Source organism: Aulostomus chinensis, chromosome 17, assembly GCF_037954235.1.
Source record: "Aulostomus chinensis isolate RoL2024-O1b breed Wild chromosome 17, RoL_Achi_v1.0, whole genome shotgun sequence".
Lineage (NCBI taxonomy): Eukaryota > Metazoa > Chordata > Actinopteri > Syngnathiformes > Aulostomidae > Aulostomus > Aulostomus chinensis.
In genome coordinates, this window is record NC_141336.1 from 24,648,772 (window position 1) to 24,666,002 (window position 17,231).

At 45.8% G+C, this 17,231-nt stretch overlaps 1 protein-coding gene across 2 annotated transcripts in view; it reads left to right on the forward strand.

The window, feature by feature from the left end:
- Window positions 1-17,007, forward strand: part of babam2 (BRISC and BRCA1 A complex member 2) — a 69,796-nt gene extending 52,789 nt beyond the window's left edge. Inside the window, exons 8-12 of one of the 2 annotated variants that reach the window (XM_086182185.1) lie at window positions 7,348-7,447; window positions 13,291-13,361; window positions 13,481-13,563; window positions 13,658-13,811; window positions 14,962-17,006. In XM_086182185.1, the coding sequence (XP_086038311.1) occupies window positions 7,348-7,447; window positions 13,291-13,361; window positions 13,481-13,563; window positions 13,658-13,811; window positions 14,962-15,025 (472 nt within the window). In that variant the 3' untranslated portion in view covers window positions 15,026-17,006. Of the gene's footprint in view, window positions 1-7,347; window positions 7,448-13,290; window positions 13,362-13,480; window positions 13,564-13,657; window positions 13,812-14,961 lie in introns of both variants that reach the window. The other variant, XM_086182186.1, reaches the window with a different exon arrangement.
- The last annotated feature ends 224 nt before the right edge of the window (window positions 17,008-17,231 follow it).

The following is a 17,231-nucleotide window of genomic DNA, read 5'->3' on the forward strand; positions in this document are numbered from 1 at the left end:
CAGCCCAAATCTGTCCTGGTGGGTGGGATGACACAGGAGTGCTGGCTGATGTGTTCAGGTGTGTTGAGATCACCGTTACTGACGGTATTTGTGAGATACTGGAGTGAATTGTTCGAGAGTACATCATCACAACGCCGAATGAGGGAATATCTTTTGGAAGAATGGAGCTCCAGAGACTTTAGAATCTGTGTCAAGGTGCAACAAAGCCGTTCTGGCGGCTCCCTCCTCGCTGGCATATTTGAATTTGTCAGCTTTTGAGGCTGATCGCTTGCCTGAGCTCAAACATATAAATTCAACGAGAACATACAGATGCTGAAAGAACATTTTAATTCATGTAGCTTGCAGCTTGATACAGTTTTTCTTGTACTCCAGTGTTGAACTCTGTAACCATCATTAGGCCCACACATCTGCACAATCTGTTATTTCAACCTGATTGCTTCTATGTCTCTTTCTACGACTGTTTTATAACCAGACTCGTCGCTCTTTTCATTTTCACTTTCAATTCTCTTTTACCTGATTGTACCGTGCCCATGAGATGAGTTGGATACATCTCTCCTTCCCCCAGAAAACCTGCTGCATTGCATAAAAGAATCGAGTGGGCACCGTCTCTGCCCCCAAACCAGATTTAGGAGCCCAGAAAACTCAACACAGAGAGACAGTTTTAGGCTGCAGTGCACTAATGTTTGTGTATCTGCATTTGCCTTTAGGTGCCTGTGTACGTGTGTACGTGTGTGTGTGTGTGTGTGCAGGCTTGCCTGGCTGCTGATGTGTGTGTGTGTGTGTGTGTGTGTGTGCGCGCGTTCCTGTGTGGGTGTACAGTTTGTGTGTCCCTTCTCCAGGGTCTGTCGAGGTGTTTTACTGCCTTTGAAAATCTTTGCATTTCGATCAGATATTTTTCAAGGTTTTGTGAACATCTTGTCACAGTCAGGAATTGTCAGTCTGATAAAAATCAATTCATCACTAAGCTGGCAAACCCACTCGACAGTAGTGCAGACACTTCTCTCACTCTCAGCAGCTCAAAGTACTCTGACGTGTACTTCCTCTGCCTGGTCTCCTTGAAAACTTCTGCATTATGTGTTTTTCTATCAACCCGTGTTCAGGGAGGTTTACATCGCTGCTTTATTACAGTATAAAACTCTCCTCAACATGTTGACTGAGGACAGGCTCCATATAAGAAATATACAACGAGTCAAGTCAGGTTTGGGTCAGGAGGAAACCACTTTACACCATAAAAAAAGGACAGAAATTTTCAGTGTGGAACCAACATGCAAGGAAAAACAGCTCAGTGTGTACGCGGTCCTGCCAGGAGCAGTCGCCCAACAGAACAAAACATTAAGATATAAAAGGGAAGGATTGGGGGAAAAAAGAGCAAGTTTAGAAAAAAAAACATGGAGAAAAAAATGCACTACTGTCAGTACAGATTTGATCAATTATCCTCTCGTAAACCTAGAATTTGAGAGATGTTTTGACGCAAACATCATGGAAACATGGTTTCAGGTCTTCACGTTTTGTCAGTAATAGAATTCTGCATGTGTAGATACGCAACAATCACATTTATAACCTATAAAAACCCTTCAATAAAAGCTGATTGATCAAGGCTGCGTGGGTGTAGTTTGATCCAATTGGTTTGACGGTGGTGGTGTTCTGCTCCGTCTGGATTGGTGCAGCAAGGCTTCCACTAAAAAAGCCCCCAGAATACACAGAAATGGTTCAGAGTTGTCAGGTTAGGACCTCCAGGTTATGCTGAGCCTCCATCTCTTGTGGTCAGGAGCTGTGACTCTGACTGTTTCGTCTCAATTTATGGGTGTGCATGGATTCTTTATCCCCCAATAACCACCACACCACCAGCCTCCATCATTTGGCACACAGAGTCTACAACACGGCGATAAATACAACCTTGCCATTATGACACTTTGCTTGTTTTCTCAGAACCAAACAAGGCAGCCACAATGGCGCCCCTGGTGTGTGATTTTAGATAGTTTGCAGAAGTGGTGCAACCATATAAATATATATATAATGTGTGTGTGCGTGTGTATGTATAGTCGATCCTCTGGTGTTTAGATTTGTTACCCCATTTGTGTATAAGCAGCCTTCAGGTGAGAGGCAGGGTTCACCCTGGACAGGTCACCAGACCATGGCAGGGCCAACACATAGAGACAGACAACCATTGGCTCTCCCAGCCACGCCTACGGTCAATTTAGAGTCTGGATTAACCTGGTCCCCTCTTGATGTCTTTGGACTGTGGAGGAAGCTGGAGTACCAGAGAGAACCCAGCAGGAACAGGGAGAACATGGAGACTCACCCAGAAAGACCCCGTGCTGCAGCCGGGGCTCCACCCACAACCTTCTTGCTGTGAGGGGACAGTGCTGACCACTGCTCCTCCGTACCACCCAAGACAAGATTTCATTTTTAAATTTTGAAGCAAGTGTGGGGCCTGAAGTTCTTCTGCATCAGGTTCTATGGAAGTTGATGATGAATCTCTGTTGAATTTGTGGCTGCAGTTCTACGGTGGTCACCTCATAACAGAAAGGTTACCGACTCCTGTTGCCATGGGCCAAGGTTGCCTTCCTCATTCACAGAGGAAGAATATGACATTATTTAGTCCAGACAGTCAACAAGCAGAGTCTGCGGGCCTCTCAGGTCCCTCCAGGCTTTGAGGAAATGAAGAAGGCGATCACAATGGAAATGCTGCTGCTCTGAAAGTAGGGCTGCACAGTTCAACCCAAATACTATAACAACATGGCCGAATCTAGTATCCAAGTCACAGGAGCTGCAGGAGCTTGGATTCTACAAATCACTTCCTGCAGACAAAGGCAAAGGCTTGTTGGATACACACCCAAACCAGTTCACATCGTTTAGTTTCGTGAAAAGAAAATGCAAAAAGAGCGTTGAGTCACATCACAATTGCATGATATCATAATTACAATGGTATTTGTTTATTCTTGTGTTCCTGCATATTCTGAGCCTTGCTACTGTACTCACAACGGTCCATCTCTGCCTTATCTTTCACTTTTGCTATGAATCATGCCTGCCCTCTTTCCAACTGAGCTTTTATCTGTTCTCACGCTGTCGCTGCACTGTCACACACACACACACACACACACACACACACACACACACACACACACATAAACAAACAAACTGAGCTTCGTCACCATCCACCTGAGTCACAGAGGATAATCTCTGGTTGATGAAGTCACAGGCAACCCTGTCACTGTACAGTACGAGTGTGTGTGTGTGTGTGTGTGTGTGTGTGTGTGTGTGTGTTTGTTTACATATGTGCATGTACACTGCTACTGTAAATATGTCATACAGTAGGTTGCATTGCTCAGAGGGGTTGTGCAAGGCAGCACGTCTGCATGATGACTCCAGAGTGTGTGGGTAGTGTTGAGCGCGGTGTCACCAGTGGAGACAGAAGCGGGGACTCTTCAGGGTGCCATCGGAAAAGTAAAACACCATTATGCCTCGATTCTGAGCCCACCCACAGGAAGCTTAAATTAAAGCTCACGCTGGTAGTCTGATAACGCTGGCAGAGTAGTAAAGACACCGTGTGGATTTTCTTTTTCCACCATCAACTCTGTCATTACAGTCGCAGCAATCTTCTCCTTGCTGCCCCTTCAAGATGTCTGACCCAGTCTGACCCAGTGACGCTACCAGCCGTCTACCACGCGGCAATTGGTTGCATTATGGGAAATGTAGGGTTCAGGATTTCATGAGTTTGACCAATACTATGAGCAAAACGTCGACGGCAACGTGTGTCTCCTGCCTCATGTTGGTTCTGATAAAAGGAGCAAACAGAGGGAGCGAAAGAAACGGCAAAAATCAATTAGAGATCCACTCCTATTGTTTCAGCTCCGATGTGATTCTGACAAGAGGGCGCTTCCTTTTTAAATGTATCGTTATTGTTGTTGCGGGTGTTAAAGGTGTCATCATGAGGCTGTAGTTTGCCTACCAGTTATGCACAGATGCATTCAGGTGATTCCAGATTCTGTCATTTAACATGTATAGCGACATTTGTCCCAGGGTATGGAGGGTTCAGGGTCCGGCACAAGCTGGGCATTGGAATATGGATCAATGATGGGATTTTTCATCGTTCCGATGTGTGACCAGACATCTGTATGGGCACCTGATTCCTTCTTCCGTGTGTGGATCTCTCTCTCTCTCTCTATCTCTATCTCTCTGTCTTTTTACATAGTGTTGTAACCATGACAACAAATGCTCACTAACATTTACATCCAGTGGGCCACCACAGCTAAACCCATACATCTCGAGAGCCTGGTTACAACGTTTACAGGCTCACGAGCAACAGGAACTGCTTTCTAAAATACAAAAACAAGCGAATTTGAGTGAGGCGCCATGAGTGAGTTGGAGGGAAGAATCCCTCGTGTGTCATTTGGGGAACTTTTTAAAATGTTGTCCATTTACTTTATTCTTTCTTTAAGTCGTAGGTCATGTCAACACCTGTTGAAGTTATTGTAGCTCTCATTTTGTCACAAATAATCAAAGGTGAGTGTTCTGAGAGGAGATGATGAGTGAACGGGTGTTTGTATCAACTGGGGCTCTAAAACTTGCTGGGAACCACTGCTCTAGATATTGATAGACCGAGGAGTCATCGTTTGAATGGTTTTGTCTCATCAGCTTCTATTCAAATGAGCGTGGAAATCCATTTGTTCACATGCCTGCCATTGACACAAATGAGTGACGAACACACCAGCGTCTATTTTGTGCCTCTGTCCACATTTCCATCTGAATGATGGGAAGCTATTCTTAGATCTGGGGGTGGATAGATGGGCATCATTTAGATTTTCATTTTCAAAAGCTTCTCTCCTCATCGCTGTGAGCCATTCTCAGCCCAGCGTTTGTCTGTGCATGGCGAAATGCACACGCTAATGCAAATGACCCGCACAAAGCCTACTGTAAATGGTGGCTTTGGAGCGCGTGAAAAGAGATTGTGACAATAAAAACGGCTCTGTGAGAGTAAGGATCTCTGTTAATAAGACCTTGTTAATATTCAGCTGCACGTCAGTTCCCAAGAGACTGAACTAAGATCAGTTTTTGAAAAGAAAATTGAAAATTTTTGTCTTTGTGGAAGAGCTGTGGGGAGATTTTTATTTGTGTTTTTTTTTTAATGTAAATTGAGGCAGAAAAGGTCTTTGTTTAGATGACACAGCAGCTGAGGAGGAATCAGCTGTTTCCCATCAAGAGCAGTGTTCTCTGTTTATTCACTCCTCCACCAGGTTGATGCACAGTCCAGTCATTGTTGACCTTCTACTGACCTCAGCTAAGACATTTTTCCCGTCAAAGTATGTGGTATTGTGTCACACCGCTGAAGCTGGACGGATGATGCTAGGATCCACCTTCCTCCCCAGTACTCCCACACTGCTCCTGGGAGTTAGAATGAGAAGCGCTTCGCAGGCATTCAGGTTTCGTCACTTCGAGTCTGGAAAAATGAGTCAGTGTTGAAAATTTCACAAGAATTTTATTTTGTCACTAAAGGCAACAAGAAAGCTGAATTACAACACTTCACAACAGATATCACAAATAATACAAAAAATATACAAAAATAATTCAGTGATATTTCAAATTGAATAATTTATCCCATGGCAGAAAAAAACACAAGTTACTTTCCCAGGTTTTTGTTTTGTCAGGAATTTGTCTGTGTTTATCAAATCTTTTAGAAGTAATCACAGTCCAAAGACATCAAGAGGGGACCACAAATTCAACAGAGATTCATCATCAACTTCCATAGAACCAGATGCATAAGAACTTCAGGCCCCACACTTGCTTCAAAATTTAAAAATGAAATCTTGTCTTGGGCGGCACGGAGGAGCAGTGGTCATCACTGTGGCCCCCCAGTGAGTCTCCATGTTCTCCCTGTTCCTGCTGGGTTCTCTCTGGTACTCCAGCTTCCTCCACAGTCCAAAGACATCAAGAGGGACCAGGTTAATCCAGACTCTAAATTGACCGTAGGCGTGGCTGGGAGAGCCAATGGTTGTCTGTCTCTATGTGTTGGCCCTGCCATGGACTGGTGACCCATCCAGGGGGAAGGCTGCTGGGATAGGCTCCACCCCCACCACCCTTAACAGGGGAAGATGGAGAAAATGGAGGGAGGGATGGATGGATGGATGGATGGATGGATGGATGGATGTTCTCAGAAAAAAAAATGTGTGAGCGATGCGTTGATGTCACTCAGCGTCCACCGTCGTCCTCCTGGCTGTGGAGCAGAGATGAGATGAATGTGCAGGATCATGACGGAGGTCTGTGACTTACTGCTGATACTTTCTGATCGACTGAGAGCACGCCTCCAGCGCCGCATGGCAACATATGTGATCTTTGACATTTGACGTAATGTTGCACGATGGTATTTACATGTATCATGCCATGCATGCTTAACCTGGTAAATAGCAATCATCCACTTTGCCCTTGCTTTTAAAATGACATAACAGCATTGGAAAGAGCCCTGCTGTAATGAAGGGGGAAATAAAAATAGAACGTGGCGGATGAGACCCTTCTCGACGTGGCTTAAAACGAGCAATAAAAGCCAGTAAGCGGCTCCTTAAGACCTTTAACCCGTCCTCGGGGTATTCCCTCCTCTTTTGCCCCAGATCAGAGAAAAATGAGGGAGTGACTACCTCGCCGCGTGAGTCACTGGGGAGCTGCAGCAGCAGATTTCCTGATTAAACAAACGTGCACTAATGGAGCTGCAAGACTGAATCAGGACAACGTCAAAAGAATAAATGATGGAATGAATACAGGAATACAGGAGAAGCCACAAGGCTGAGTCACCTCTGAGCGGAGAGCAGCCAAGTGATGTGATTAGTGTTGTAGGGGAGGCGCTCCCATTGGTCGCTCCAGCAAATGAAAGCAAATTAATAACAAAATTCTTTGAAAATCAATTGATAGTTTCAGTCTTTTATCAAGGAGGAATATCAAATAATTCCTGGTTCAGTGCTCTAGAATATCAGGATGTATTTGAGAGTGTTTGGGTTTCGTACTGTGATGAGCATTTCTCAGAATTTGATCTTGATCAGTCAAAGGATCAGTCCAGATCAATCGGCATATTAATTGATGATGACATGAATTGTTCCTTACAGCCGACCACAGTATCAACGTTCACCAGCATGAACTGATTTTCTTTTGCTATTCATCACTGAGCACAGGAACAATGTACATTTCATTGTGGAGGGATTCAAGCCTCTTTGTGCGGTGTCGTAATCCATCACAATAACTACATCACATGATATAATCACAGATGTGCTTTGTAGTTAAAGACTAAGCATTGTTTCATGGTGCATCTTGTGACTCTATGAACTAAATGTGTCTACTTATGTTGTCTTATTCTGACAGTGCTCTGGGAGGCTCCTCTGCACTTCATATCCCAGCATTCCCCAGTGGCGGCTGCCTAATTGACTACGTCCCCCAAGTGTGCCAGTTACTCACAAACAAGGTAAAATGTGTTGTTGGGTTGTTTTTTTTTGTGTGATTGTGTTGTCATCTTCACCTTCGGTTGTTGTCATTATTTGTGTGTTGACGTTTGGAAGCTGCAGTGCAGCGAATCATGTGTCCACGGCTGTGTTCTGTCAAGCGTGTGTGTGCGTTCATGCACGTGTGTTGGCCGTGTTCTGATGTGGGTGTACTGGCCGACCTCCATGAGCCGTCTGAGCGCTCCTTGGCCTCCGCAGGTTGACAGGTAGCTATGCCGTGTAGACAGAATGTAATGCCATTTTCCCCCAGGAGGGTTGCCCATCCCCCATCCCGTCCACCCACCCACAAACACGCATGCACATCAGGCTCTCCTATAAAGCTCTGATCTCTCTATCTACCTGGACTTGTGTACTCGGGGGTGTCTGGAGCCGGGGTGTCCTTGACTGACCTCCGTGTCTCTGGGTGTTTGAGTCCAGCAGCAGTAAAGCAGCTCCCTCCACCTCCCCGGGGGAGTCGCACAGACTGCAGTCTGCGTTTGAGTGTTGAAAAGTAGAACCAGTAGTAGAAAACAACAAAGTGAGGAGTGTTGATCATCATGTCAGCGTCTCTATTTTGGTACTAGGCTGTAATTACAAAGCGCTCAGAACAGAACATACGCTGCTTTTATCCCACATCACACACATTCATTTCACTCAGTGGTTTATTGCAGTATGTCAAGTGTAACCAGCCCAAAGCGCCACATGTTGATCAGTCTGAACGTCCTTAAAAATGCTAAACAACCAACTACACGTGACATCATAGGGAGAGCTGCAGCCGGCGGAGGCGCGGTCGACGGTCAGCGGCGTATTTCACGGTGTTGCTGCACCTCTCAATCTAGATGTGAAAATCAACACGTGCTTTGAAGGTGCCAGCAGGTTTCCATCAGACTTCAAGATGCTCCTCGCAATGTTGTGATCTCCAGACGGTCCAGTTAAAGAGATCAAGACCTGCTGGTTTATTACTTGGGCCTTAAATCAACGTGGCCCTGTTGCCGTAGCATCCACGCCATCACCGAGCATTACACCAGCTGGCAGCCGGACTCCTGCGCCGCTGTGGTTTTGCAGTTTCAGCTGGTAATTGTTGGAAAATAGTTTATTCACTGAAAAAAAAATCAAACACCAAAAAAGAGCTCTGTGACCAGAGCAGAGATGGTGCGGAAATGCATGTTTATTCATGCTGTCGAGGATCAACGTGACAGTGTGACAGACAGGACGTCAGGACACCTGCTCGCCTCGGCTACAGCCACACTGAAGTAACAGACCCGCCTCGCTCAGTGGCAGACGTGTTGGGAGTTCAAGTTCATTGGCGCCGTAGATGTAGACATGTTTGTTGTCTCCTCAAGCCAAGAAAAAGGAGCCTCAAACTTTCAGCAGAGACACAAAGAAATATTCACCATTGGTGTATGTGATTGGTGAGAATGAGGCCCAAGAATCGCACGAGAAAACCAGACAAAGAGATTCTCGCCATCTTCATGAGAACAGGCTGTGCAGCCGTTTTGTTCCTTTAACAGCATTAGTTATTTCCTCCCACTTATTCCAGATGCTGCGATTGAATTGACACAGCTAATGCTGCCAGATATGGTGGCTGGGGTTGCGATGGCAGCACCTGGCGTCTGCATCGCTCCACAATTATTCATGAAATTCAGCCTCAAAAGCTGACGGAGCCCAGAGCCGCTGTCAGTCCTCCACCGCTGATGCGTCCACGTTCGATCAGCTCAGCTTCTTTTCTTCTCAGTAAAGCCTGGTTATTGATCCTCAGCAGCTGGTAATTGTATTATTTGGTGTGATAAGCAGAAGTTTTGCCAACAAACGAGCCTGCTTCAAACTTTCACCATTTGTCGGCCATTTATACTAATTCTACATTACACGCTCTCTGTCTCTCTCTCTCTCTCTCTCTCTCTCTCTCTCTCTCTCTCTCTCTCTCTGTACGTCTGGTACGTTGATAATCCCTCCAGCCTCTACATGTGAACGTATAGCTGGCATGTCACGTATGGGCTCTGACTGCTGGCATCCTCCTTACATTTTACACACGTGCTTTGCAAAGCAGGCTGTAGGAGAATCCCTGTCAGCAAAAACAATCCCAGCAATCGTCTGGTCATTGGACACATTTCTATACAGCTACAATCTGTTAATATTTTTGGAGAAAATTGTTGTTTATTTATTGGCAGCAGATGAGCCAGCAAATCGGCCGTAATTACTGCAGGCAGAGGAGGAGAAACAAACAGCCCTGTAAAGTTGATTTTGAGATAATATTTAATCGTTGCGATTATTTTTGACTTGATATTACAGTGGCGATATGACTTAGGATATCAGAGGGACTCTTCATGACAGTGGTGGGATTTTGGGGGCGTCTGCATCAACCAAGGATGTTTTCTGAAGTCTGTAAACACAATGAAGAGTCAGGACGTCTCTGCAGCACCAGCACGGTGTTTAGACTTCATTCTGGCACAGTTAGCCTTTACCAAATATCACACACCTCCTTGATAAGTTGTTTCTCCCCGTGATCTGATATACAAGAACTTCCCTCATTGGTTTTGAGATAATAATAAAGCTACAACCATAAAGCACTTTTCAGAAGCAGTAAGTAAACATTGAAGTGCTGTGTTCAGGTTGGTCAGGATCAGGGAGTCAGGAGCTGATCCCCTGTAAAAGTGAGCATTATCATTTTAAAATCCACTCTAGAATGGAGGGATTTTCAAATGTGTGTGTGTTGGATCCAGCTGTGATTACATCTGGTTACATTTGAATCAGTGGAAGTTTGCTGAGATTGTCTTGTTTGAGAATTGGGGGAGAGAAAAAAGAAAGTGCACCGCAGGCCTTGGTGAACTTGGCGGCCAGGCTGGTTTGATTCCTGATCAGCTTCTACAGGACTGCCGGTGTGTCACGTGTGTTTGCTGGCCACTTGTGTGCCGTTAGGAGGATTAAGTGTGCTCCTGCACGTTGGGCCGACATGTACTAACATGACATAATGCAGCCTGCGTCTTAATTATTCATAGATATCATCTGCAGCGCTGATGAGAAAGTGTCCTGGGCTCCCACTTGTGTTTCTGTGAGTGTTATTTCAGTCCATGCAGGTGATGAATGTGGAGTCCACAGGTCGGTGGCTCTTCATAACGTTGAAGAGAGACGAGAGATTTCTTAATCACACAGCAGGAAGCACTTCCGGCGTTATTGCATCACATTCCCCACGGACACATGTACAAACACAATAAAAGGATGCGCGGGCGATGCAGTCATGGGTGCGGGCAGGTTGGAATACCTGCAGAGCCAGATCACTTGTCTTGCATCACTCCAACCTCCAGGCAGCCAATAGAAGGACGTGGCTATGAATCACGGGGAGGTGGAGGTGGGAAATCCTTTCTCTGTATGGGTGTGAAAGTTCAGTGATCCACAGTTCCCTTGAACACACACACACATGCATTGTAACTAAATAAACCGCTTATTCAGAACGTGACCTTGCAGCTTTTGAGAAAGCTCAATTGCCGCCTCCACTGTCCCAATGTAAACCTAAATGAACCGGGTGCTGAGTCACAATGCATGTCTGTGTTTAAGAGTTCTGGCAGAGATGAAACCCATCTCACACTTTCTTTCTCTCTCTCTCTCACACGCGTGTGCACACACACACACACACACACACACACACACACACACACGACTGCATGTTTCAGAGATTTGCTGCTTTCCCCTTTCACAAAAAGGCATCATTCATACATGTTTGATGAGTAATCACAACCATGCAGTGGTGCAGTAAGCGGGGCAGTACTGTGTCTGACTGTACTCCTGATGTACCCTGTCCTCTGCTGAACTGCAGTTTTACTGGTCGGTTTTGTAGATCTCACACAGGCTCAACCCTTAAAAGCCGAATAATTGAACACAGTGGAAACTTCCAAGTGAAGCTCAGCACTGTGACTTTATGTTTTTACCATTCATTGTCCTCATCCTGCACAGCAACCCACAGTTAAACAAGACAAGTAGAACATAAATTAGAAACACACCTCAGCCGCTGTAACATGAGGTCACCCCGGCGCTTGGAGGCTAAAGACCTGGGTTGAACCCAGTTTCGGTATCTGTAAACATACCATAGGAACTACAAAATGTTTGAAGTTTCTGGCCAGTTTCAGTCCAAGAACCGACCGTTGCGGGACTCCACCAGGGTGGAGGTCTCCAGAAGGCCTCTTGGAAAACGAGTGTCAGCATCTCTGCGTTTTTACCTCAAATGTGACTTACAACTCACAGAACTTAAGTTCTGTGTTGTGAGGGTTGTTAGCCTGGGGTGGCCCGAGTGCGGCGACCCGCCGGCACCGTGCTGAGGATCGGTGTCACTCGATGAATGGAGCAGGTCACCTTCATGGCTGGCTGGGCGGCTGCAGGCACCATCACCTGCCTGGGATGCTCAACAGGACCTGAGCACTGACCTTAAAGATAATTGTTAATCACAGCCGGCCAGTACGAGTCACACTGGTCCCTGCGTTTGAGGAAGGAAACCAGGAACCAAAATTCCAACTGATTTCATCTGTCAGAGAAAATAAAACAATAAGATCAGACTGGTATCACTGACCGGACTTGTTCTCTCCTGTTCTGACCACAGACAAAGAGCATTCTCATTATGTCATTTCTGGGTGGTATAAAAAAAAAAAAAGGTGTATGACAACAAGCGCAACAATCAGCGCAGGGCTGCATGACACCAGTGAAGTGAATGTGAAAGGCTTTAGTAAAGAAAACTTAGCATGGAGGCGCCACATAAAAACCAAAATGAGGAAATTGTATTAAAATGAAGGCAGCACCTGCAGCAGACAGTTGCTTCTAGTTAAATTTGACAGATTATATGGTAGAGCTTTTAACACCAGCTTATTTAGCTGTCAAGTGTTAAGCTGAAGACTTTGTACTTATGTGACATTTAAATTCTCCCATACAAAGATTGCATGTAATGCTGCTCTTATACTCTGAGACGTCTGGTTTTAGACTGAAAGCAACCATTAAAGCCTTCACCTCTGTTAATCTCTCTCCTGGCCACTGCATTGTTTACATTCTGGGTGGGTTCGCTCTGCTGGTGTAGGCAGTACTGCATTTATGTCCTTAAATCCTCCAGACTCCGATCTTCTCTCACTCTGTCAAATCAATTTAAAATGCTATTCAGATCATCTCCAAAGAAATAAAATCTGGTGCCTGGATGAGAATCTTTTTCTCTGGAAGGCTACGAGATGAACAAGACTGAAGCGCAGATGTTTGATGATATTGATTACAACCTCTTGCCTCGACTTCTATGACAAGTTGCTGCTGCGATGTCGCCGCTGGCAGCACAGAGGAGTAGATGGCGTGTCTGGAAGCACCGAGCAGTAACGCTAGCAGAGTGAAGACAGCTGTAAGTGCAGTTACTGCAGAGAAGGACTCAATAACAGCAAACGGGAGGAAGCACAAGGGATGCTTTTCTGTGGCACAGATGTTTTTCATTGTTCTACCGTCGTATGATGCATCACATTTTGTTGCGCTGATTCGCTGAAGGACTTTGTCTGTCAAGGCCGGTAACACCGACCTCTCACAGTGGTGTCAGATCAGAGGGGGACCAGACGTCGCTGCCAGACCCGGATGGTCGCGCCAGGCTAGCATCAGCTCACCATTACCCTTGACTGTTAATGAACTTCAACACGTTCAGCGGGACATCACGTTTGCTCTTTTCCTCTGACGTGCTTCGCTCCCAAAGGAGTCTGTACTCAGCTGAACAGACCAAACCGGCTCAACGCGCTCAAAGGTTCTGACCCAAGCCAGTGGGTTCCTGCACATTTCTCTTCTTTCCTGTTGACTCATCCACCTGTGTTGCTCTCCATAGGTCCAGTACGTCATCCAAGGCTACCACAAGAGGAGGGAGTACATCGCTGCATTCCTCAGCCACTTTGGAATGTGAGTTAACATGAGAACCACTTCCTCCACCTGAGGGTTCAGCTGCCACTCTTTTGTCTCTAACGCTGTATCAGCCAGTGCTGGAGAAGGAAACTGAGTGATTACTGCGTGTATTGCAGGGGGGTGGTGGAGTACGACGCAGAGGGATTCACAAAACTCACCCTTCTACTCATGTGGAAGGATTTCTGCTTCCTGGTTCACGGTAGGAACATGAGGAAACACTCGGCCAGCCCTCACACCAGAGCCCATCAGGTGCACTCGTCCCTCAGTCTCTCTCCTTCTTTTCACCCGTACAGTGGATCTCCCACTGTACTTCCCCAGGGACCAGCCCACCCTCACGTTCCAGTCTGTCTACCACTTCACCAACAGCGGTCAGCTCTACTCCCAGGTGCAGAAGTCGTATCCTTACAGCCCGCGCTGGGACGGCAATGAGATGGCCAAGAGGGCCAAGTAAGTACAACCTGCCCACCCGCTTTGTTGTTGTTGTTGTTGTTGTTGTTGGGAAATACTACAGTACAGTAAATATTGGAGCCGTTTACATGCGCACACATCTGGGATGAAAGGTTGCACAAGGACCGTTAACACCCAGTAAAGCTGTTTCCTCCCGGCCACACCTGGTTGAGATAAGAGTGAATATGATAAATGTGTGTTTGATGTGTTAGGACAGGACTTTATTGTGTGGACTGCAATGTTCTTTTCCACCTGCAGTTCCTATAAACTGGCACGACCCCGCTTAGAGTAAATCTTTAGCCGTCGTCTCTGTTTGCTTTTTGCATTGCAAAGGTCAATAATGCTAACATTTGGCACCTCGCATGATAATGGAAGGTCATCTCATAGGTTACCACTTGTTAAGCTCTTGTTTGAGCTGTTGAAGTTCCATCAATCAAGCTGCCTGTTGCATTAACAAACCTACAAATCAACCATTTATCCCCACTGACATTTACTGTTTCCTGTATGAATTAATTCTACATTGTCAGAGCTAAAAAAAGTTTTACAATCGTCCTGAAAGTGTTGTTGCTGTTGCTACAGGAGCTAAGTATCAGGTTCAGTAGTGCTAATCACCACGACATGTCTGCTAGCCAGCAGGGATCCTTGTGTCTTGTACGTGAGCCCACAGCTGTGAAACCACCACTGCACAGTTTAAATTACATGTTTTTGAACAAATGGAAATTATTTAGGGGTGTCTTAAATCTTCAAACTGAGCTAAGCTAAGCTATGCTAGCTCACTGTTCGCTCCAGTTCCAAAGTGAATGGACAAATGTGAGTGGTGTCAGTTCAGTCATCCATCTTTGGCAAGATTATATGAGCTTTAGCTTGAAACCTCAGACAAACAAAACCCAGAGTGCTTTGGTTTCCTGTTTTTGCTGAAGACATGAACCTTGCACAGCTGCTGGTAAACAGAAGGTAGCTTTCATCTGCACTTTGACGTGTGCTGTGGCTGAGACCAACCCAGAGAATAATGCTTTGAAGTAGTTGAATCATAATTATTGTCATGATATGATGCATTATATGCGTGTGTGTGTGTTTTTCTCTCTCTCTCTCTCTCTCTCTCTCTCTCTCTCTCTCTCTCTCTCTCTCTCTCTCTCTCTCTCACCTCCAGGGCATATTTCAAGAGCTTCATCCCTCAGTTCCAAGAGGGAGCCTTCGCCAACGGGAAGCTCTAGTACCCTCTAGCTTAATGAAATGCCTGGAGAGTTGACTGTGTGTGTGTGTGTGTGTGTGTGTGTGTGTGTGTGTGTGTGTGTGTGTGTGTGTGTGTGTGTGTGTGTGTGTGTGTGTGTGTGTGTGTGTGTGTGTGTGTGTGTGTGTGTATACCTGTTAACATGTATGTAACGTGCTGACATTTAGAAACTGCACTGTGCCGCACCGGTGCAGTGAGCTTGACGGTGTGTTTCCTGCACACAAACTCGGTGAATTCTTCACGGTTGAACCTGAAGCCTCTTCATCAGAATCTTCTCTTCTCATTAGGCTGGTAGAGAGAAAACACTCCGCTTGAGATGTTTTGAATAAATCGTTGTTTTTAAAGAAAACTAGTTTTATTAGCGATGTCGCAGAGGAGTACTACACTACCCACAATCCCAAAGTGTATGGTGAGGCCCCTGATGGAGTGGAGTGGAGTGCGCTTTCTGCATTTTTTTGAGTTCTGGTAACCTTTTAGGAGAAAGCTAACTGCAAGAATTCAGTGAGATATTACAAATATTACAATATATATTTACTGACCTCAGCAACAGGTTCGCGGTCTGTTGGTTCTGAAACATTGTTATTTTAAACAACGTCAGGTCAGTTTGCAATGGTTTACTCTTCAGATAACTACGGACACTGTCTTGTATCTTGGTTCTGAAGGTGGGCGGGCACAGTTGGGCTCTGTAAGTTCTGACAATGTCTGTATGATTTCACTGTTGATGTTAAGACGATCCAGTTGACCTTTGTTCTGACCACTTAAACCCATGTGAAGTCTTGAGCTGACATGTTGACAGCACTGGAAGTTACTGAAGACGGCGTTGTTCTGTCAAACATGTCTATCCAGTAAACGAGCGTGTCTCCACTGACGCTGTGTTGCTGCGTCCTTCGTCTGCTCTGTTTTGACAGTTGAAACAATCAAATGGAAAATGTGAAGGTTTTCCTTTTTGCTTTTTTCCTTTGTAAAGTCTCAGATCTCAAACCACAGGTGTGATCTTTGTTTATCACCCCAACAGGCGGGTGGGTTACGTCACTGCAGCGCTGACTTCTTTGAAAAGTTTTAAAAATGTTTTATTCGTCGTAGCGAGTCGTCGTCCGCGTGCGTCTCAGTGGTGGACTGACCAACACAGCCTTCCTAAGTGCTTCATCACAAGCGTGGCTAAAACCAGACCGTGAAAATATTCTAGAAAGCCTCACTCTCACACCACTGAGAGACAGTCGTGCCTTTTCAAGGACCAGTGTGTAGGATCTTGTCCAGGTAGCAGAGATGCTGCGATGGCCTGCAGGCTGACATGCACAACTTCTCCCATCAGAGTCATTAGTTAGCACCAGCTAGTAGAGGTCCTAGTAGCTGGTGCAACTGAGACTGGACCAGAACGGACAAATGTCGACACCACACCTGCAACCACCTCTTCAGAATCACTTGAAAGAGAGTTTAAATTGATCCTTGCAGGGAAATAAGTTTGCTAACCTGCTCAAGGACAGAGGAAACCACGTGATTCTCTGTCCTGGTGTTTTAAAAAAAACAAACAACTGATATCACAGTTTCTGCGTTAAGGCATAAAACTACAAACCTCGTTTGAACAAACAATAACACAATGATGCACCTTCAACCCACAGAGACGCTGGAAATGAGTGAGGGTGTGTTCTTCAAGCCCCCAGTGCATTTGTGTAATAAGGAGCCACAGCATCGTGTGTGCGTGTGTGTGTGTGTGTGTGTGTGTGTGTGTTGTGTGTGTGTGTGTGTGTGTGTGTGTCCATGCATACATGTGCACATGCATGTGCTGGAGTGAGGCAGAGTGTGCGCCTGCTTGTTTTCATCATTAAATATGAGGGTCATAGTTAGGGGTCCTTCCTGTCCTCAGGCGCAGCCTTCTGCTATATTTATTGTTGGTAAAGCAGCAACTGTCAGGTCTAATTGAGAACTATAGGCTGAATGTATCTGGGGCATTTAATAGCATCAAGGCTCTTAATAAAATAATTAAAAAGCAAGATTCTTTTTGTCTTTTCCACTGCCCCGCTCCATGTTTCTTGCTCTAACCTTTCCTGACCTGCTTACAAAACATTTCTGTTGTCAGCCGCAGGACGAGCTGCTCTCGTTTTGGAGAGCTGGGTGTTCCAGATGGATGCGGGGGGGGGGGGGGGGGGGGGGGGTTGGAAGGATGGCTGGGGTCTTTAAAGAGCTTGGGC